The sequence below is a fragment of the Rhinolophus ferrumequinum genome, chromosome 24 (assembly GCF_004115265.2).
Source record: "Rhinolophus ferrumequinum isolate MPI-CBG mRhiFer1 chromosome 24, mRhiFer1_v1.p, whole genome shotgun sequence".
Taxonomy (NCBI): domain Eukaryota; kingdom Metazoa; phylum Chordata; class Mammalia; order Chiroptera; family Rhinolophidae; genus Rhinolophus; species Rhinolophus ferrumequinum.
The window spans coordinates 40,986,436-41,009,146 of NC_046307.1; the positions used below are offsets into that span (position 1 = coordinate 40,986,436).

The 22,711-nt window shown below is 50.7% G+C and overlaps 1 protein-coding gene across 3 annotated transcripts in view; it reads right to left on the reverse strand.

The window, feature by feature from the left end:
- Nucleotides 1-22,711, reverse strand: part of CYTH3 (cytohesin 3) — a 65,170-nt gene that overhangs the window by 4,100 nt on the left and 38,359 nt on the right. For 2 of the 3 annotated variants that reach the window (XM_033095679.1, XM_033095678.1), the window contains exons 2-10: nucleotides 16,461-16,543; nucleotides 14,693-14,757; nucleotides 14,228-14,294; nucleotides 7,838-7,956; nucleotides 7,321-7,401; nucleotides 5,951-6,063; nucleotides 5,619-5,767; nucleotides 5,266-5,377; nucleotides 17-93 (exon numbers count right to left, since the gene is read on the reverse strand). In XM_033095679.1, the coding sequence (XP_032951570.1) occupies nucleotides 17-93; nucleotides 5,266-5,377; nucleotides 5,619-5,767; nucleotides 5,951-6,063; nucleotides 7,321-7,401; nucleotides 7,838-7,956; nucleotides 14,228-14,294; nucleotides 14,693-14,757; nucleotides 16,461-16,543 (866 nt within the window). Of the gene's footprint in view, nucleotides 1-16; nucleotides 96-5,264; nucleotides 5,378-5,618; nucleotides 5,768-5,950; nucleotides 6,064-7,320; nucleotides 7,402-7,837; nucleotides 7,957-14,227; nucleotides 14,295-14,692; nucleotides 14,758-16,460; nucleotides 16,544-22,711 lie in introns of all 3 variants that reach the window. The other variant, XR_004421913.1, reaches the window with a different exon arrangement.

A 22,711-nucleotide genomic window follows, 5' to 3' on the forward strand; every position in this document is an offset into this window, starting at 1 on the left:
CCCGCTCCTCACTTACGGTCGTGTATTCGAAGTAATAGAGGCAGTTGTCGGTCAGGATGAACCAGCGCCGCTTCCACGTCTTCACTCGCCCCCCTGAAAGCAGAGGGACCCCGTGAGTCACAGCCGGGGCTGGCAGAGAGCCAGGGGCCCAAAAGGGCAGGGTACCCAGACCTACACACATTACTGTGTTATCTTTTCAGAAATACCACCAGGAGCCAAACTTGGTTTTAAGGTTCCTTCCTTGTGAAAATTCTCGACAGTCCGCCCAACACTTAGCTGAGTCCGGGCCACGCCATGTGACCTGGGCCATTCAGGCCTTGCCCACCTGGCGACAAGCGGGCACTCGGAGCAGTGCTCTGCGAGGGCCCCGCATGCACCCCAACCTCTCCATGGCCACCTGGGGCACCTCAACAACTCAATCGCTCTCCAAATCTGCCTCCCGGAAGTCAGGCGTGATGAATGGGCTTAATTTCCCCACATGGAAATGACAACAGGATGAAGTCAGTGCTGCTTCCCGTCTGTCCAGGACTAATCCTGTTACGTCAGGGCCCTTATCACATTACCGAGGACTGGGGGGGGGGGCGCCCTGGGACCCATCAGAATCACTTACTCTGGCCCAGGGAATTATTAGATTGAACTAATCTCTTAACAAGATCTGGGACACACATGTAAGCACGCGCGCACACACGCACGCACCTCACCTGCGTCTACTTCTACTACAGAAGAGGACTTTTCTACCCTTAAATATTCAGCAGAGACAAACTGGCTTCAAATTACAGCCCCTACTTCTGACAAAGCTTAAAAAACAAAATTAAAAGGGAAAAATGCACATAAGAATCGACTGAAGCAACACATGGGCACAAAGTAGCAAGTGGCTCTTCCTGCCCCATTGCTTCCTAGGTGACAATGGTGACACTGAGGGGTGAGCTGGCTCACCTTTCTCTACAACATACACATAAGCAGGTGAGCCACTGGGGCTGCGGACCCCATACGCCAGCCCTGTATGGAGGTGTGGAGACGGGATGAGGGAAGGAAAGGCTGTGCGGGTCACGGGAAACATAGGGGAACACTTGCCAACTCCCAGGTCATCCCAGGGCTGAGGCACGAGGGCTCCCCAGCCTCTGATGTTTGCAAAGGTCCGGGCAGGGGAAACACCCGGCTTCGGAGTGGGAGGGAACCCTGACTGCCGGAATTTGGTGCCACTGGACAGGCCCTTTGGAGACCGCCCTAGGACCTTTCACCCCGGAATCACAGATCAGACACCTGTCCTTCTGAAAGTCCAGCCATGCAAGGCACTGGCGAGGGAGGCTCAGCCAGCCCACGAAGGAAGGTCTGGCTGTGTCTCCCCTTCTTCCTGACAGATCCCAACCCCACTCCCCTCCCCGCTTCCGGTCCCTGTCCAAAGGATCTGGCTACCTGCCTCTCTGAGATTTCTGCTGTCCCCTCCACGGCCCTCAGACCCCAAGCCCAACCCCCAGCTCATACCTTTGTGCCCCGGGGCCTTTGCTTAAGCCTTCCTTGGCCTACAGCCCAATCTCCTCCCCCCAACGTCTCTGACCCTGGGCTGGGCTCTTGCTCCCCAAACCCCTGCGTGGAGCCTCATCAAGGTACTCTCAGCGTCCCCCTGGGATCCTCTGCTCCCCACTGGCCGCAGCCTCTTATTCATCCCCTTTAAGCCCCAGCTCAAGAAGAAGCCACCCCCACACTAGCAACCTGGGTCTCAGCTCTCACTTCATTCCTCCACCTCTGCTGTCCAAGTTCACACAGGGGTCCCAGGAAGCCCTCGAGGCAGCTCTGAGCTGGCAGAGGCAGGGACCCAAAGTCCTCCAGTGACAGGGGACAATGCTGACTCTCTCCAGGCACAGAAGGCCTTTCTCCAGCTGCACTGGCCCAGGGCCAGGCTGCCACCTCCTGCCGCTGTGCTTGTCCCACCACTGTCCTCCAAACAGCAGCCAGAGGCACCTTTTGAAAACATACACCGACTGATCTCACCGCCTGAAGCCCACTCTCTCAGCTCTCAGCCTAGGACCCAAACCCTGCAGACGGCCTGGCCCAAGGCCTCCTGGCTCCCCTCACCGGGCCCTGGCCTTTGCTTCCAGCCGCCAAGCTGGCTTGAGCCTCAGTGTCCCTCCCGGCACCTTCCTTCGGCTGAGCCCACAACACATTGTCAGAGCCGATTCCCGGGAGCCCCTGCGCTGTGCATCTGTCCAATGTCTGCCCTTCTCTGTGCTCGTTCCTGGATTGTCAAGCGGCCGTGTGTTCTGCTCACACCCACTCCCCAGGCCTATCACCAACCCTGTGTCACCAGCTGCCATGAAAGCGGGTTTGCCAGGGAGGCCTCTCGGAGCTGTGCCTGGGCTGCTGCCCCCCTGCTCCAAGTTCAGTGGTGCGACTGCAGGGAGCCCCACCCCTGGTCAAAGGGAGCCGGTGGCTGCGGGCAGCTAGACGGACATGCGTCATCCGAGCTGCCCCTAAGCCCAGCCCAGCCCCAGGTGCACTTTCAGCTACACAGGCAGGTACCGCAGGGGCCGGGTCACACCGCTGGTCTCGGAGCCACAGCAGGTCTTGCTGCAGGGAGACCAGAGGCTCTGCTCACGCACGTTTCTCGCTGAGTGTCAGGACACGGACACACACACACACGTACCACCCCTCACGCCGGCAGCAGGGAGCTCAGCTTCTCCACTTCCCCTGTAAATGTCTCCCTCTTTTCAGGCTGTTACCAGGCACATACGCACGCACACACCCCCACACACACACAGTACGTGCATACACACACTTGCTACATGTACTTTTTTCTGAATGACAGGTCAACTCTGACCCACATTTCTGTCCTTTAACACAAACGATTCGTTCTCAAAACTCAGTAACCACAGGTGTTTGTTTACCTGCCGGTCATTATACCAACTCCAACGTCCCTATGCGCTGGCAAAGCATCCGGGCCTGCGGAAGGTCACCTACTCTAAAGACTAAGTTAGGATGAGAGACAAGGTCACACTGCGACCTCCGTTCCTACATGAGCGTGTGCATGAAGCATACACTGTCCCTACACCTGTCTCATGTGCCTCTGGCGAAGCCTGTGTCCAGGCCATGCATGCTGGGTGGGGGCCCTGAAACGTGCAGGAACGCACCGGGCCAGGCGGACGCATCTGCAGCAGCAGCTCCCAGCACATGGACTGCTGCCTCGGCCCTCAGAGACCTACACCCACCAGCTGTCGCTAGTGGCCAGGCCAACGTCAAAAGGGTCGGGAGCAGGCCTGTGGGCAGACGCGTCTCGGGCTTTGGCTGAGGCTGCCGGTCAGGGCAGGAGCTCTGGAGAGTCCAGCCTGCCAGCCGCTGGGAAACCTGCTCTCTGGACAGTACCAGCTCTGAGAAGAGAGTGGGCACAGGCTGCTGGGGCTCTAGGGGGTGGCAGCTCGCGGCTGTCACCTGGCCAGTGGGCTTGAGGTTTGAACAGTGCCACCATCACTAGCTTTGTGGTTTCTAACAAGAACACCAGGGACACGACTTCCCTTCACATGGACATGTGTACGTGGCCAAGGGAGCACAGAAGGAGCAGACCCCCAGGCCCCCTGGCTACCCTTCGGCCCCCACTCAGCGCCCGACTCTGCTACCCCCCGGGCCCCGCTCAGCGCCCAGCTCTCTCTGCTACCCCCCGGGCCCCCGCTCAGCGCCCAGCTCTCTCTGCTACCCCCCAGGCCCCGCTCAGCGCCCAGCTCTCTCTGCTACCCCCCGGCCCCTGCTCAACGCCCAGCTCTGCAGTCCCTAAGAATGCATGGCCACTTAACTGCTCAACCCAAAAACGGGTTGGAAAAAAGCCCAGTTGAGCCTTTCCTTCTCATTTTGTCATCTTTAGAGGCAGCCACATCCCTGCTGGCACTAGGTCACACTAGCTGGCAGGCAGGCCTGCGCTGGCAAGGAAGGAATGGAAGGGCCCAAGTGCTGCTGTTCTGGAAGCATTCCTCCTCCTGCCCTCGCCCAGGACCACAGGTTTGATGGCATCTAAACATCTGGCCATCTCAAAGGTCACACAGGCATTCAAGTGCAAGGCTGTGGTGCTGGGTGTTTAGGCAAAGGTCCAGAACTCTCCCAAACCTTGACATAGCCAGAGAAAAACCAGAGCAAGAGCCCAAATCAGAAGAGTGGGCCTGTGTCATGCACCCGCCTACCACACTGTCACTACACCCATGTCTTATCCTCCCTGGATTGAAAACACAACCACCAGAATTCTCGTCAGCCGTGGCTCTTACAATCCATTCCCAGAGTGCGTGGATGACACATGGCTGTCACAGCTCACAGGAGCTAATGTCACAGTGAGGAAGAAACCCCAACCCTTCACCCTCAGTCCAAAAAGCCCTAGCAACTTCTAAACTCGCCCAGGAAAGATAAAGCTCTTCTATTTCTTTGTCAATGGTTAGGAAGACTTGAAAGCGTTCTGGACTCTCTAGGTGGTGAAACATGCGCTGCTTGGTTAGTCTGAGGGGCGGCTGGTGACGAGCGGGAATGGAGCTGCCGTCAGCCCTCTACTGCTGCTGCAGCCCAGACGGGGGCAGGCTCGTTCCCACACGGCATGCCCATGCGATTCTGGTCTGGGCGCAGAAAGGTCGACACTCGGATGCTCCTGCCCAGCCTGAGTGTGGCTGTCACATTTGCTGCCCCCCACAGGAAGCTAACCCAGCCGGTCCAAAGCCACACGGGTCAGATGAATGGCGGCCACACATCAGAGCCTGACACACATGAACAGGGACAGAGACCGAGAGAGGAATGAGCAGCTGGGGCACCGGGTACGTACCTCCTAACGCAGAACAAGCAGGGGCAGCCCGTCACAGAACAGAAAGGTGGGAGCCACAGGCAGAAGGAAAACAACAAGAAGGCACATTTAAACCACTCATCAAAAATCAGCCACACCAAAGCACGAGAGGCACGCAGGTTCTCGAGGCAAAGGCACCTGCTTCTCGTACACAAAGCTGCCTGGGGTCTATCTGGACACTAAGTGACGCTTTTCTGGGACGTTCGTGCAGCCTGGGCAATACTCTCTGCCGTGGACACTGCCAGGATGGCCTCCTGCAGACAGGGTGTGATTCAAAGAAGCGGCCGTCGAATCTGGGACGTGCGGCCCGCTACCAAGAGTGGCCTTTCCTAACGGCCTCTATCCTAACATTTCTGCCTCTGGTCAGGGGCCTTGGCTACAGGAACTGAGGGCACTCGGCGGGAGCCTCTGTGGGGCTGGGGGCCTGGAGTGCAGTCCCACCCGCCGGCGCCACTCACCCAGCTTCAGGAGCCAGCCCTCGCGGTCAGGGTTGAAGAACGTGTGTGTCAAGTCGTTGCCATCGTCCTCCGGGATCTTGAACGGCTCATTCTTGATGCTTTCGTACAAATTCTGCGAGGACAACGGCAGCAGCTCAGGGACACTGAGGGGGCGCAAGCGTCCTCCCAGGTCCCCTGAGGGTGAGGGCGGCCTCAGCACCCAGCTCGGCGGATCCCGGGTCCACTCGAGATGCTGTCAGATCAATGAACTGGTGCTGCCGGCATTCACAGGCAGAACCCGAGCCCGAGGATCGAGGACAAGCGAGGGGCCGAGGAGGAGGGAGCGCAGGGGCACGGCACCAGCAGCAGCTCACCCGCAGCAGCTCCTCGGGCAGGTCCCCACCCTCGTTGATGCCACGGTTCATGGTGACGAAGCGCTCGGCTGTGGGCTTGTCCCGCACGTTGTGGTTGTGCAGGCTGGTGTTGAGCATGATGATAGCGAAGGACAGCACGTAGCACGTGTCTGAAAGGGGCAGAGGGCAGTAGGCGCTCAGCTGCCATGCTGAGAAACCGGCCTGGGGTCACCACATCAGAAGGGACCTGCGTGCGCAGGGTGGACGGCCCTGGGGACACCTGGCGGGGGACAGCGGGCCTGGCCGTCTGGGCCCCGAGCAGGGACAAGTGCTGGGCCACAGCTGCCACTAACCTGTGGACTGGAAGACGCCAGGGTTGCACAGGCAGTAGCGGGAGGCGAACGCCTCCATCATGCGGTCGATTTTCTGAGCCTCCCCCGGAAGCCTGAAGCTCCACAGGAACTGTCTGGAGGGGAACAAAAGGCAGCGAGCTTCCGTGGTCCTGGCCTCACGTGCCTGCCCAGGAGGGACGCTAGGAGCGGCTGTGCAGGTGAGTGAAGCCGCCTCCACGGCGCCTCAGCCATCCAGAGGTCCCTGCTCCAGGCTGAGTGCCACAGCCCTCCCGCTGAGATGGGGGACAAGGCACAGGGATGACAGGGAGCTGGGGTCAGGCAGAGCCAAGGACCCACTGAGCAGCACAGCAGCAGGGAGCCCCCTGCCAGACACTGTCACCTGCAGGAGCCAGTCAGGAACCCTTGTGGCTCCAGGCCAGAGAGACTGGCCAAAAGGAATGGAATCCTGGCCGCCATGACTATGCGAGGACTCACCCCCAGTCCCCCAGAGTTTTCAAAAACTGAATCTGAAACCCCCGACTCCCAGCTGCAGGAATCCCAGAGGGCAGTGCGTTCTTCAGCCCAGGCTAGCTGCTGAGCACCAGGCAATGACACTCGGAGAGCAATGCAGCCACACCCCAGTCTGTGGCTGACAAACAGCCACGAGGGACGGACGGCCACGAGGGACGGACGGCCACGAGGGACGGATGAGGGGCTTGTGTTGGGGCAGAGCAGGCGGGGGCTCGCTCACAGCAGGGACCCTGCAGACTCCTGGTGACCCAGACCAGACGTAGAGCCAGCGCAGCCCAGGCTGGGGGTGCAGCCATTGGTGCCTTGGCTGGGATGGAAAGCAGAGCCTGTCCATGGTCCAGGAGGGGGCTCGAGCGGACGATGTGGCCCCTGTACCCCAACCCCCAGCATCACTGGGGCATTGGAGGGCTGTCACCCCGATGACATCAGTGATACCTGGCTTTACCCAGACAAGACTGGGACTGGGATGGCCTCCGAGGGCAGGAAGTCCATACCCTCCCTGGCACACGGTGGGTGTCCCTTAACGGTTAGCGTTAAGGCAAAGGAGGCAGGAAGTGGACCTGTGCCTGGACAGCACCGGGACCGGGGCACAACACAGGGAAGGAAGCCCGCACGCAAGTGCCCCATCTCATTTAAAGTGAAAGACAGCGAGGAACCGGGAACGGAACACAGAACCGGCCGCCCCGCGAAGCCAGCGTGAGCCTCCAGCATGAGCGGGCCCATCTCTCGGTTCCCGGTGCCCGCGGCACTGGAGAGACCACCTGAAAGGAGGGATGCCAGCGCCTGCAGGTGTGGGCAGCACTCCCTGCGCCTCCTCCTGCCTCCCCTTCCTCTCTAACAGCACGTGACGAAACACTCACCTTAACGCTTGTACAAGGTTGAGATCAGCAAACTCATGGAGCTCAACAAAAGCTTGAAGAACTTTAATGTTAAATTCATCCCTAGAAAGAAAGGGAGGGTGTTTCACAGCCCACGGAGACGACTGCACTCACTTACAGACAGACACTTTCTAGAGCCAATTTTGTGCTGTTTAGTTTCGCGTGACTGAAAGCTAAGCCGCTCTCCCAGGACATCTGTTTGCAGGTTAATGCGAAGGAGACGGCACCGGGTACTGACGACCCCACACTGGGAAGTCAGGCTCAGGGACGTCCTAAGACCCCAAACACCAGCCTCCACGGCCAACACCCGAGCACCCGCGTGCTGGGCTGTGAGGCATTGCCCAGTGGTTCCTGCGTATTCTCTCCATCTTCAAACCACCTGTGAGGCTGGCGCGCACAGCTGCCACCTGACGGGGCACTTCCGAGCTCCGAGGCGAAGCACCTGCGTGGGTGACAGACCCTGCAATGGAGGGCAGGCCGCTCACTCGCCTTAACCTACCTCTCACCCAGATAGTCCCCGATGACAGTCTTGTTCAGACCTTCTCCTTTGTACAGGAATTGGGCCACGTCTTCTGGGGAGCTCTGCAGCAGGTCGTTTTCTATGAGAAACTGAATTCCCTGAAGATGAACACGAGAAAGAAAGTAAGTGTAGGGGGGCCACCCAGTCTCCTTCTTTAGGGACAGAAATACACCGCGTGTAACGATGCTGTGGTTTGCACGCAAACAATACAGCAGCACGATCTGCGTCTCACGGCCACACCACACTGATCCATCAAAGAAAGACACATGCATGCCTCTTCGTTCCTCTTGGCCATTGAACAGGCCGAAAGACAAACAGGTTATTGAACAAACCGTTTTCAGTGGTCATTAGCGACCATGAAGGCAGCGGTGACAATAACACCAAATTTCCCAAGCTCAGGAGACGGAGCTGTGGTGTCTGAGGGAAACACGTCGTTCGAGGGTGGCCAGCCCGGTACCGGATCCCAAGCCCCCTCTCCCTTTCCCTTTCTTCACTACATAATCACTTTCCCAGCCTCCCATGCAACTAGAAATGACCTTGTGACACAAGTTCTGGTCGGACCGAGGTCCGTGGGGAGGACTGAAGAAAGCTGCTGGTGTCCCGATAAAGGGGACCCGTGAGCACACAGTGTAGCCCCCTCCTCCTTCCTGCCCTAAATGCAGTAGTGACGATCAGAGGCCCACCAGCTATGGTGCGAGGTAAAGGCCCCCGACACCCCGCAGCCACCTCTGCTGGGTGAGACGCCAGTCCCCTCATGTGAGCAATCCTCCTGGGTTTTGCTGGTACCTGTGACTAAACTCGTCACCTGACTACAATGTCACTGAGCTTAAGGCAGTCAGAATCCAGGCCGCATGAAGGACCAACAGAGCGCAGCTGCCATCTCTGAATGAAACGCTGCTGGGGCTATCCTGGCCAGGACGAGCTGTGCTGTCTCATGAGAATTCTTCAGAATAGCAGAACTTTACCCAACACAGCTACTGAGCTGGTTTCAAAATACACGTTGGCAAAGCTTGGAAGGGAAGAGGGAATTCTGTCCTCAATTTGCCCGAGGCTGTTTCTACAAGTTGAGAGATGACCTTCCAGCTGAAGCTCTCAGTGTCACCAGAGCTCTCTCCCGGCCATGGTCCAGCTAAAGAGTTTTTAAAATGCATGAGTGTCCACAGGATCCTCCTTTAGAATTTCAAGAAACTGGGAACAACCCAGCAGTCAGTCAGTATGAGAGCAGATAAACGCATCCTGGTATATTCCTGTGATGGAACACTGTACAGCAAAGAGACGGAATAAACACTCAACAGCATGGACGCATCTGACAGCCATGACACGGAGTAAAAGGACTTAGTGTATATTTTCATTCCATTAATGTAAAGTTTCAGAAAAGGCAACACTCGTCCATGGAGATGGAGTAGAATCTACCCTAGGAGGAGACGCCCCAGAGCGCCCTATGCGCGCTCCCCACGCGCGTCTTGTTCTGGGCAGCGGATGCGCATCTTGGCCGGGCCGTGGCTCTGAGAGGGCCCTGCACCCGTCCAGCCCTCCAGCTGGCTACAGACATGATAGCAAGCACCCTGTGGTCACAAAGGCCCCGGCCACGCCGGTACCCCCAGAACTGAATGGGCGGGGGCTGTCCTGAGTTCCTCTGCATGCTCGTGACCTGCTCTAAAATTCAATGCCCCCAAACACCAAGGAGCATCTTGGAGAGTCTATGAAACAACATCCAAGGATATGAGAAAACAGGCTCTGAATAAGGTGATCTCTTCTGCGCTTCAAGGGTACACACGGAAGGTTGAAGAGGCACCAGGTGAAGCTGCAGCTCCCTTTGTGAGACTGCGTGAGGCCCTGGTCATGGGAAACATGGAGCCACAGGGGTGAGCCCAGGCCAGGGACCAGAAGAGAAGATGGAGCCAAAAGCCAGTGGCAAAGAGAACAGCTTAGAAGGAGACCGGACTGTGTCTGGGGCGTGAAACAGGCAGAAGCAGAGGACGATGGACCCAGAAGCAGACCTGCTCTAAATCCAGTGGCACATGTCCTTGTACGAGACAGAAGAGGAGATGTCACACTCCACGTGGCAGGGAGGCCAGCGACTGCACTGGTGCGGCCACAAGCCAAGGAACGCCAGGGCTGCTGGCGGCCACCAGAAGTGGGACAGGCCTGGAGCTCCCTGTCCCTGAGCCTCCAGCAGGAGCCGCCCTGCCCACACCTTGATCTTGGCCTCTGGCCTCCGGACTGGGAGAGATTCAACTTCTGTTGTGTTAGGCCACCAAGTTCGTGGTCATCTGTTACAGAAGCTGCAGGAAATGAATCTACTAGGTAAACACTAATAATTTAGAAATCCTGTTTTAGTGCTAGTTTTACTGGTTACTCTTACAATTTTAACAAATTTTACTTACCTTCATCTATCAACAACCAGAAAACTTTAGCCGACTTTTACTTCCCTCCTTCCTTTCCCCGTGGCTACTTATATGTTCAGATAACCTGGGACTTTAATTTTAAAAATATTCCTTCAACAATCAGTCTTTCAGATGTAACCGTCAGTTCTGCTGGCTGCTTTTTTTATCCGGCATCTGACCCTTGGATTCATTTCTGGTTTAGAGGTGGACTGTTCCCATCACTCAGCTTCTGCAGATCACAGAAGGTCTCAGTGGGTAACTTCTGTCAATTCTCCGCAGACCAAGGGAAGCAGTCTCCCCACTGTCTGACTCGGCGTTGCTGAGAATAAGCTTCCTATGATTCTTGTTTTTACAGAATCTGGTCTTTCCTTCCTAAAAATTTAGTGGATTTCTCTTCATCCACAAGTTTCCTAGTATTTCACTCAATATATGTACATATAGGTCTTTGAAAAAAAATTGTGGAGCTTGGCATTGGAGCCTTTTGAATCTGAGAGTTTTATCATAATCTAGTTTTGAAATATCCCAATATTTCTATGAAATATTTCCTCCACTCCATTTTCTTCTCTCTCCTTCTAGGACTTCTATTAGGCAAAATTTGAGCTGCTAGATCCATCTTCCATGTCTTGGTGGTGTTCTGTGCGAAACTACAGGGAGAATTATCCAGCTCTAAATTCCAGCTCACAAATGCACTCTTCAGCTGAGTCCTCTCCAGCTGACAGCCCAGCTCTCAGGTGTTTACGTGACACAGTTTTTCATTTCCTTGAATTGTTTTTACAACTCCCTGTTTTTGTATCATAGATAAGGAACATCCTACCATATCTCTTTGGTGATATTTATAATATCTAAAAATATCCTACTTTTAACGTTTCCTTCTACTGCTTCTATTAGGTCTGTTTCCTCCAGTGTTAGTTCTGTTTGTTGAGTTTCATGTCTCTTCCACGTTTCAGTTTCCTCGTACGTTTGGTGATTCCTGGTTAGGTGCCCGTCTTTGTCCTAAGATTCTCCGGTAGCCTAACTGAACGCCGTCTGTTTTTGGAGTTTACAGTAGCTGCCTTCAGGGACCTGGCAGAGGAGGTCACACAGCCAGGTGGGTGCTCAGTAGCTGGTCTCTGGGAGCAGGTTTCTCCTCGTTCTCCTCCTCCCCATGATGTTGGCTGCCCACGGCACAGCCTGTTTTCATGAGCTAAGTGCCCCCCCCTTCTTCTCCCACTTGGGGGTACACACTACTGCTCAGTGCAAGCTCAGCAAAGGGTGGACAGTCTGGATGTCTCTACAGGCCTATGCCCCACACCTGCAGCCCCTGAGCGTGTCAAGCCCTGGCACTGCTGTCCCTTGCTGCATGTGCTTCAGGCTCTCATTTATGGTGTCTTTCGGAGATTCCTCAATTTCTACTCCACTGAAGGGACTCCTGCTTTTTATAAATTTATCTATTATATTTTTAAAGGCACTTCTAGGAAACTGGGAATACAAAGGAGAGGCTGTAGAGTGTTTTCAGCTTCCCTGATCTAATGAATCTTTCCTCTTTCATTTATAAACCCAAGTGCTACTTCTGGGTCTAATGCACCTGAACAAAGCAAAGGTCCTTACTCCAAATGTTACCGCTCTATGACTTAACATCCTTCTAGCCTGAAACAATGTATTTACACTGACAATAAATAACACTGTGTTTCACAATGTCACATGGTTTAACAGGCACAAGGGGTTGCGGGGGTAGATGCAACTTTGAATTATGTCTGAAGCATGTGAGATCATTGGTGCTGTTATGGACTGAACCTGCACCCCCTGAAAATGTGTGAGTTGAAGCGATGTATGAGGAGACAGGCCTTTCAGGGGGTAATCTGGGTTAGACGAGGTCACAAGGGCAGGGCTCTGGTCTGATGGGATTAGTGTCCATATAGAAGAGACACCAGAGGGCTTGCTCTCCTGCCGTGAGGACACAGCAAGAAGATGGCCATCTGCCAGCCACAAAGAGGGCCCTCTCCAGAGCCCGACCCTGCTGGCACCCTCACGTTAGACTTCCAGCCTCCAGAATTGTGGGAAAACAAATTTCTATTCGGTAAGCCCCTCAGTCTGTGGTGTTTTGTTATGGCGGCCCAAGCTGACTAACACAAGCGCTATCGCCCGGTCCACAACAGCAGAGAATTTTGATAAATGTTTCCACCTAAAGCAGACATGTAAGGTCTGCTTCTATTGAACAACATAAGTACAAGTAAGTTATCAAATGAACTAATAACTAATATTTTTTTAATCTTGGTGAAGAGTGTAAAGCAAAGGCTGTAGAGCAGTTTGTCGCAGCCCAGGCACAGCAGACGGAACGCCCACTTCCCACCACGTGGTTGGCAGGCCTCAGAGATGACTAGTGGTCCTGGACGTCCAGGCTAGATCGGGCCACCTACACACCAACTGAGTCTACAGGAGTTCAGGAAGTGCAGCCTGAGTAGGGTTCCTCGTCAGGACCCTGTGGGAGCTCCGTGGCTGCTCCGTGCCTCACTTTCCCCCACTGTGAAACTGGAAACGAAGTGGAACCTACCTCACACAGTTGTTGTAGGGACTAAAGCGTACTAATTACAGTGCTTCCTGAGCACAGCTCCTGGCACAGAGGAAGTGCTCAATAAATGCCAGCCCCTGTTACTGTCAACCTGACACACAGTATCTGCAAACGAAGAAGATAGGCAAGAACCTGACAGAGAGGACAGGGTGCAGACCGGCAGCGCCATGTAAATAGGTACAGACATTTGTGTGTTTCATGAGCAAGATGTGACTTTACCCAGGAACTTCCTGGTGTGCCATCCTGGGACCCACTTTAACATACAGTTCCGTTTGAAAAACATGCACTTATTAAATGGTCTCTCTCCCCCTGCGAGCTGCTCCCACTGCTCACTATATCTGCTGCTAGTTCAGCTCTGTAAACTCCACTTCTAAAGAAAATAAAAACTTGTTACTGACCCCAAATATCACATCATTACCAAGTGTTCACAATTACTCCCCCTAACGACTAGAGCTGACTTATGCCCCATAAGCAGAGAACTGGGAACACGTTCGGTGGGGCCAGAGCCCACCAGTTACACAGAGACCTTCCTGCAGCTGCAGCCGTGCTGGACTTTAAGAAAATCCAAATCTGCAAACCATGAACAGGGAAAAATGGCACGTATTTCTTTAAATAACATTTGCAACTGTGCTTGCGCCTAGTAATGTAAGTGTACAGACCTCGCACAGAGTAATTCCCATAGTCAACATTTATTGAATGAACAAATAATTATCACAGAGGCTCAATGCCAAAAACAAAAGAATAAGAAAGATGTTTTAAAAAGTGAAAACCAGTTAAAGACCAGACAGCACTGGAGTGAACCAGTTCCGTGGTCAGAAATCAGCAGGGAGGGGGCCTGCTCTCCTTCTCCAAAACCAAAACAATCTCACAACTGGCTTTACAGCTTCTGCTAAGTCCTTTAGCTCAAAAACAAGCAGCTACACTTTGCAGGTTTCTTTATTGTCGGATGTTTTACTAGAAGATCCCACTTAAGACCAAGGCTTAAATCTGGCCAGTTCCTTGGTCTTTCACACAGACATCTTTCTAAAGTGAATGAATAACAAACATCCTCTTACTTGAGCCATTTGACCCATCAGACCACAAAGTGCAAACTCTGCCCAGCTGGACCCCACAAACCACGAGACTCCCTGCCCTGGGCTCTGCCTCAAGTGGGGAACAGGGGGCGTGGCCTGGCTTTGCCAAGGGGCCGGCTCCCAAGAAACCCATCTTCACTCAGAACTTCAGACATAAAGAAAGACTTTTGGGTCCAGGGTTCAGTTCAACAGATACTTTTGCTTCACCCCACTCACTAGCAGCCCTTTTTTTGATAAAAATTTAACACCAACTCTCCGTATTTTTATGAGGTGTATGACCACATTTGTCCAAAAGGCAGAGAGCCATGGAAACCGATCAATCTCTCTCTCGCAGGTCAGACAATTGAAAATGTTCTCTTACCTTTTTGGGATCCATGTTGAATTTCTTCCTTCCCATAGCTATTTGCTTGTTCCTCTGAGTAGTTTTGCTATGCATTAGAAATAAGTAAGAAACTGTTACTGGACATTCACACAAAGCGCAGTGAGCAGCCGACCATGGCCCTTTGGCCACTGCCCCTCAAGACAACTCCTGAGGGAAAGGCTCCCAGAGCCCTCCCCACCCTTGCTTGTAGCTCCTTTACAGCTGACAACTTCTTCAGAAAAAGCTAACGGCGAGAAGCAGCGATGAAAGAAAAGCATAGTGGCCTGTTGTACAGAAAGGTTACTTCTGTGTAGGTTAATTCGGAGGTGCCTGTGCTGCTTCCTGAACTACGGGAGGAAGTAGCGAAAGTGGGGAGAGAAGCACCCAGACTCCTCGGCGAAGGGCAGGAGCGGGGGGCATTAGCGGACACGACTCCCTGAGGCGCCGCTGTGGGCACTTACTTACCTCTCCTCCACAGAAGTCAGATTGTCGATCTCTGTCATCACCTCAGCGATTTCATATTTCAGTCTCTGTCAAAAAGAGAAGAGAATGTGGGGGTTAGGAGGCAGGGGTCTCTACCGTTCTCCTCCTCGACTCAGAGAAATGTTAGCCTCCAGGTACCACTTCACTGAGGTCTCATCTGGATCCCACCACAGGTATGGAAAAACCAATACCTGTTCTTGCGGCAGAGAGAGTCCCCTAATCAGAGCCACCCTAATACAGGAGAAAGAAAAATTATTTGTCCACGTCTCATCAGAAGGAGATCAGAGTTTTCTACCAGGCAGGTTCTAGAGGATTTGTGTGTAAAATCAGGAAGGGACACTGGGAAGAAATCACAGGTGTAAAAAGACTGAAGCAGCAAGACGAGAGCAACGAGTCCTTAGTTCACTTCCTGCGGCTGTGAGACATCACCCCCACACGCCCACCTGCCTTCTTCATGGCGGGCGACGTCCTCGGGACGACGAGGACAGAAGGTGAGGCTTACACGAATTTAGATCAGGTCCCCTAACCACCAGACTCAGGATGATTTCCAGCACTTTGCATGAGACTAAGTACCATGGACAGAGACCAGGCGGTGAAAACAGAACCCGCCGGTGGCCCTCAGACATGCCAAGAACGCCAGAAGGGAGAGAGTCCCCGTCCCTCTATGTGACTCCACCACTTACTGGCTGAGAGACCTTTCACAGGCCTCTTAACCTCTCTGGGCGTCAGCATTCTCAACCCAAAATTGAGGTTGTGAGAGCTCTATGCGTCTCCACAGGTACTACTATTACTAATGTCCACACAAGTCCATTAACCTTCAAACATACTCTGCTTCTTCAACCAAAGCACCTACTCAGGGTTATCTGATTTTTCCAAGCACGAAGGGTAATCTTAGAAGAAAAAGTTCTATGAATTATCTTTCAAATACAAAGAAATTTTTATTAGGAACACTTTTATTTTGTGTGCCAAGAAACTTCATACTTAAAATGAGAGCTCCTAGAAAGGAGTTATTGTCTGGACACGGCTTGGCCTTGCAGCCAGCAGCCTGTGAGGCCAAATTTACTTTGGCATGACAATGATTAGGACGTTTCTGAAAGAAGAGCCACGTCTGACTGATTTCCCAAGAAAGCCCCACCGGGAAGCAGCAAGTGCTGGTCTTCTGAATAATTTCTGCAACAGTTACAGACACTCTACTCTCCGAGACTTGTGTTACGCCTTTGCTTCTCCTGTGGGACCCCCACCACTCTGTCCTCTGAGCACACGGATGTGTTAAGTACAGTGTTTAGCTGCCTGTTTTACTGTCATGCTACTTTAACCAGCTGACCGGCAGGCGCGTGGAGAGCAGCTAGAGCTCCATATATGTTATTCACTTACTTAAAAGATACCAGAGTGCCCAAAATGTGACAGGCAATGTTCCATGTGTTCAGAATATTGGTACACAAAAGCAGGTCTCATTATACAATTTTAGAGAGCAATACATCTACAGATTGCTGCTGCTGTTTAACAATGCCCTTTGTGACTCGGGCGTCACGAGTCACTTACTGCTGACTCCAGGCCCGTGGTGTCTTGATTTCCACCCCCGAGTTTGCACAGCCTGGTGAGCAAGGTCTCTGCTTTACCAACCTGCATAACTCTCTCACTCTGTCTTTGTGTGGTTCAGATATACACATACTAAATACCCATTTTTTACATTGTCATGAAGCTACTGACACCGTTTTACCTAAAAGTGAAAACTAAAATTTTTTTTTACCTCGATGTCATCAATAAGTTCCTTTTTTCTTCGACGAATGTCTAGAAGTTCTTCTCTCTCTTCTAAGGAGAGGTCTTCAGGCACTGAAAGAAAAAAAGAAAAGTACTAAGCAAACAACCATTACTCAGGAGAACAACTTGGCGATATTTAGTAAGGTTAAAGACGGGCATGTAAACAAGCCAGCAACTCTGTACGTGAGCATTTATTATCCCAAAGGAACCCTCGTATGGACCCTAAGTAAGCTACTCATAGCAGCCTTGTTTGTAATAGAAAAACAAGCTAAGTTCCACTAGCAAGAAAATGAATAAACTGTGGTATATTTATAAAACAGAATCCCACACAATAAAAAACAAAAAGGCTGAACTCAGTCCATCAGCTCAGACGAGCCTCACAGAACGGAGCCGACAGGAGCAGGCTGAAGGCTAATGGTGTGTGACACGTCAGAGAGGGTAGGGATGGCGCCCATCAATCTGCACGTGTTTGGCGGATGTGCATGTGTGTACAGCAGAGCATAAATGAAAGCACAAGAAGGATTAACACGACATTCTTGATGGGGGTTCCTTCTGAGAAGACTGGGGTGGGAGGAAATACATTCCAGAAGGACATCAGGGAGTTTTAGGGCCCTGGGCATAGAGTAGCCAGTACATGGATGTTTGCTGGATTTTTTTTTTTTTATTGACACAGAGTTGTTCATTATATGCTTTTATTAATGATTAATCTCTGCAGTATTTTCCATTCCTACTTTATCTATATTCTCTCTCTCTCCTTTTTTTTTTTTCATTGGGTAACTGTTCTTTCCAGGGCCCATCAGCTCCAAGTCAAGTCGTTGTCCTTCAATCTAGTTGTGGAGGGCGCAGCTCAGCTCCAAGTTCAGTCGCCATTTTCAATCTTAGTTGCAGGGGGCACAACCCACCATCCCATGCGGGAATTGAACCAGCAACCTTGTTGTTAAGAGCTCGCACTCTAACCAACTGAGCCATCCGGCCGCCCCTATTCTCTCTCTTTGATTACAGTCATGCGCTGCTTCAGGATGGGGTCACGTTCTGAGAAATGCGTCCTTAGGCAGTGTCATCCTGTGCGAATATCAGAGCGTGCACTTACACACCCAGATGGTCCAGCCTACTGCACACCTGGGCTGTGTGGTGCTCCTGAGCTACACACCTGTACAGCCCGTTCCCATACAAAACATGAGATTAAATCAAGAGAAAATGATGCGATCGAGAGAGGCGGTAAACACGAGATGCAGGAGGCAGCTGCCAGCACACCAAGGCCTACTGTTTTACAGCAAACTTTTTTATATAAGTAGAAAGAATCATGGTAAGAAGTATGGTGCAGTAAATACACAAACGACTAACCCGGTGTTTGTTATCATTGTAAAGTACGCCCTACACAGGATTGTTTGTGCTACTTTTATACGACTAGCAGCGCAGCAGTTTGTTTACACCAGCGTCACCACAAACACGCGAGTAATGTGTTGTGCTACGATGTTATGATGGCTACGACGTCACTGGGTGACAGGAATCTTTCAGCTCCACTATTATCCCGAGGGACTACCGTTGTGTAGTGGTCCGTCGCTGCCCGAAACGTCGTTATGCAGCACGTGACTGTGCTAGAACTGTTTCATTTCATTAAGCTTTTCAGCAAAATAGCTTTTGATTTTAATAGTCTTCTAGTATATGTTTAATTCCTATTTCATTAATTTGTTTAAAGGAACAAAAGATTAAGAATCTTAGTAAACAGCAAGAGAACATCCAGAGGTTCTACAAACAAATCAAGACAACACGGGTAGGAAAACTAACTGATGAACCAGAAAACAGTAGCCATAAAAACACCCACAAACTGACAGATACTTGATTTACAACAGAGCTGATGCTGAGCTCAAAAAGACAGGCTGGACTCTTCAATATATATGTGCGATATCAGCTATCTATCTCTATGTAAAACAATGAAATTGAATCCCTCTTATCATCATACATATTTTCAATCAATTCCAAGTAGAAAAAGGCTCCAATGTGAAAGGCAACACTACACAATTTTTTGAAGAAAACAGAGGAGAATGTATTTATAATTTCAGAGTAGGAAAGTATTTCTTAAATAAGAAAAAATATAAATCACAAAGGAAAATATTAATAAACTCAATATTAAAATTAAGAACCTTTGTTCACCAAAAGTTCCACACCATAAAGTGAAGAGCAAGCCAGAAACTGTCAAAGGATTGGTATCCAGAATATACAACTCCTACAAATAAGGAAAAAAGCAGAAAACAATGCTTAGAAAACGGGGAAAAGACTTAAATACGTGCAAGATCGAAAAAGTACGTAATATGAATGAGCACATGAAAAGATGTCAACTCTTTAAATAATCAGGGAAATGCAAATTAAAGTCTCAATAAGCGAGTTCTACTAAAACTATAGTAAGGCAATTTCTTAAAACTCAAAAACCCACGAGGACAAAAATGATGGGAAGAGAGAGAATAACAACACATTTTAGAAGCCAGAAGACTGGACCAGCAGTCACTGACTTAATGGGGGGGAGAAGACTGCAGTGAGACAGACTCAGGGGGTAACCTGACACCCACAATCCTCCAGAGGCTGAGGAACTGCTGCTCCAGGTAAGTCTGGAGGAAGGTGTGTGGTGGTGGGGGGGGGGGGGGCGGTAAGACTAATAAGGAAGCCAGGAGGGAGGCATGTGAAAGCTGTCTGCTGCCTTCTCCTCCTCTCCCATTCCACAGAAGACTAGTTCTCTCTAGAGGGTAGCAGAGAGGGACCAGGGGACACCCAGCATACGTGAGCGTGAGGGCACTACACCAAAGTCAAGGGATGTAATCAATACTGACCCCCCAAGTCTTCTTCCCCATGGGGCTAACAGACTGCTGGCAACCAGCGCTTTGCCCCACCTGCACCACCCTGGACAAGAGGCTGGGAGGGTCTTCTCTGCAGAACCAGCAACTTTAGATCTAAAAATACTGATATCAGAGGGGGGTTCCACCAAGGTGGGTAGAGAGTTCCACCAACAACCAATCTAAGATCCCATGAAGTGTAAGATGTATCCTCCATTTCAGAGATGTTAAAATGTGGGAAAATTTGCAAATCAGAATCAATGAAAAATGGGAAATTATCATACACATTGATATTAAAATATAAGCAAACAGTATCTCAAAGTTAAGTATTTTCTGATTTTCAAATAATATTAATAATCTAATTGTCTAACAGATTCCAATCTACCCAGAAGCTGCAATGCAACTTGGTTTATTGCTAGAATTATCTAATGGCTCCCTGACAAATGCCCCGCCCACCGCCTCTCTCTAAGTTAACCAGCAGTTCTACACCCTCTCCTAGGGGAAGAGAATATTCCACAAGTATGAATTGTGGCAAGAAACCCTCACTATATGTCAAATGTGACAATTTATCAGATTACCCACTGCACAGCAATTTGATAACAGTTGATAAAACAGAGTGCAAACAATCACATGTAGAGAGGTGACTCACAGCTGAATATTTGTGGCTACCTAGTCCTAACGGCAACCGATGTCACTTACTCTCAATTTTACCTGGTATTTTCTAGAGCTTAGGAACAGGCCAATTCCACAGGACACTAAGAACGCTGACAAAATGTGGGCTTCGCCTCTGGTCCTGTTAATTCTAAATGGGAGCTCTGTGCAAGGAGTTGTGGTTTAACCCTGTCAGAAATACCACCTCCCTGTGACACTACACAAACTGGCGATTTAAACCCTTAAATGAGCATGAGTTTCCAGCGAAGACCAAAGTGATATCATGCGAGGAATGAAAGGAGGCCCCGGGCATCGCAGCTGTGCTTCTGGGTCTCATCACACCCAAGGCGTCTCTGCCCTCCGCGAGGTGGGCAAAAGCCAGCAAGCAGCTCTCAGGCCTCGGGTTCCCCGCGGAACAGGACGTGCCCCCACCTACCACTCGTCACATCCTGAGAACCCAGTCTCTCGGTCATCCCCCCTCAACCTCCATCACACCAACCTTTACCTGTCCCAGGACACCCATTCTCTGACCAGCCTTCTTTGGAGCAGACGAAATGCCATCTTTAGAAAACAAACAAAAACTCAGGAGTTTACCACCAGCTCACCATCAGTAAGGGAAATGCTAAAAGAATGAACTTCAATCAAGAGAAAAGACCCAAGATGAGAGAGGAGAGATGACTAGTGAATGATGAGCAGTTACAGAAGGAAAGAAAGAAAAAGTGACTACAGAGAATAATGCTTCATAGAATAAAAAAAGATAAAATACCCAACAACAGTAACATGTAAATGGAAGAGAAACAATTTGCTCTGAAGTTCTGAGAGTTCGAAGGAAGAGGGTATATACATGGTTAACTTTAGACTTGCCAAGTTAGAAATGCATATTAAAATTTCTAGGGCCCCCGGTGGCTCAGGCAGTTAGAGCTCCATGCTCCTAACTCCGAAGGCTGCCGGTTCGATTCCCACATGGGCCAGTGGGCGCTCAACCACAAGGCTGCCAGTTCAATTCCTTGAGTCCCACAAGGGATGGTGGGCAGCGCCCCTGCAACTAAGATTGAACACGGCACCTTGAGCTGAGCTGCTGCTGAGCTCCTGGATGGCTCAGTTGGTTGGAGCGTGTCCTCTCAACCACAAGGTTGCCGGTTCGACTCCCGCAAGGGATGGTGGGCTGCGCCCCCTGCAACTAGAAACGGCAACTGGACCTGGAGCTGAGCTGCGCCCTCCACAACTAAGACTGAAAGGACAACAACTTGACTTGGAAAAAAGGCCTGGAAGTACACACTGTTCCCCAATAAAGTCCTGCTCCGCTTCCCCAATTAAAAAAAAAAAAGAGATTGGAGTTTCTCTCCACTTAAAAAAAAAAAGAAAATTTCTAGGCTAAGCAGGAAAGGAAGTGGAACAGAGTTCAAAATGCCCAAAGTGGGAAAGAAAAACTGGAATGAGAAAAAATAATCAATCCAAAAAATGCCAAGAAAAGAGAAACAGAAAAACCATTAGCTATGTTCATTATATCTCAATAAAGCTGAAATTTAAAATAGAAAAACTGTTAGAAATATAGAATGCAAAATACGGGAGTAGGAAAAAAAAATCCAAGTATACTGATTTTTTACTGTGGTAAACTGAGAAACAAGTCCACAATACTCTGCAGTCCTTCTGATCACGGAGGAATCTTTTTACACCGCTGAATCCTGACTGGCTTTGGGACTTCCTCTGAACAAGAGAATGTGGCAGAAGTGACACTGTGCAGGGTCCGAAACCTCTGCTTCTTGGAACCCTGGGGCCACCATGGTCTGGAGAAGCCCAGAATGAAATGTACTATGGAAAGGAAACCGCATGCAGAGAGAGCCCCAGACAGTCTAGCTGTCCCAGGCACCTCCACTGAGACCCCGGAAATGTGACTGGGGTCACCAGGGAGGAGCCCCGCAGGCTGAATGCTTCCTTCCATGTGAGAGGCTCCAACAAGAGCAATCCCAGAACTGCAGCCAGCTCAGAGTGGAGAGATACAATAATCCAGTGTTGTTTTAAGCCGTCACTTTGGAATACTTTGTTACGCAGTCATAAATAACTGATTCATTTACAATGAACATAAATGCAAAAAGCACCAAGGTTTAAAATTTGGACATAAAGAAATAAACAACATTAAAAATCCAACTGAATGCTCTTTACACAAGGCACACTTAAAATATAAGAATAGCTAACAATCGAAGGTGAAAGGATAGAGAATGATATACCAGACAAACCTTCCTGAAAGAAAGTCCGTCCCGTTATGTTAATACAGGCAAAACAAATTAAGATAAAGTCACTAGACAATGACATATTATTCCATTAATCACACAAGTCTGAATTTATATGCATCCAGCAAAATGGCCTCAAAATATATAAAGCAAAAATCAGCAGATGCACACGTAAAAACGAATTCTTCCATCAAAGGCAAAAAAGGTGGGGAGATACAGATTTGACGAACACAAGTAAAAACCTTGAACTAATGGACATACTATGCTCCACGGATTTTAAGATGCACGTTTAAAATGTCTCTGAAACCGAGTGGGACATACATCGGTCCCCGCCTCCGTCCTGTGGCCATGCTTACTGCCTGGCTCACTGAACTGCGGTTCCTCGATGGCTCTATCAAAGCACAATTTAAGGACCAGTTGAGGAAAGCCAGCTGGTATGAGAGGTTACTGCTTCAAACCTTTCATGACACCCTCTGGTAAAACCAAGGCCATCTCGGCAGAAGAACCTACAGAATTTGAAAAACCCCAGA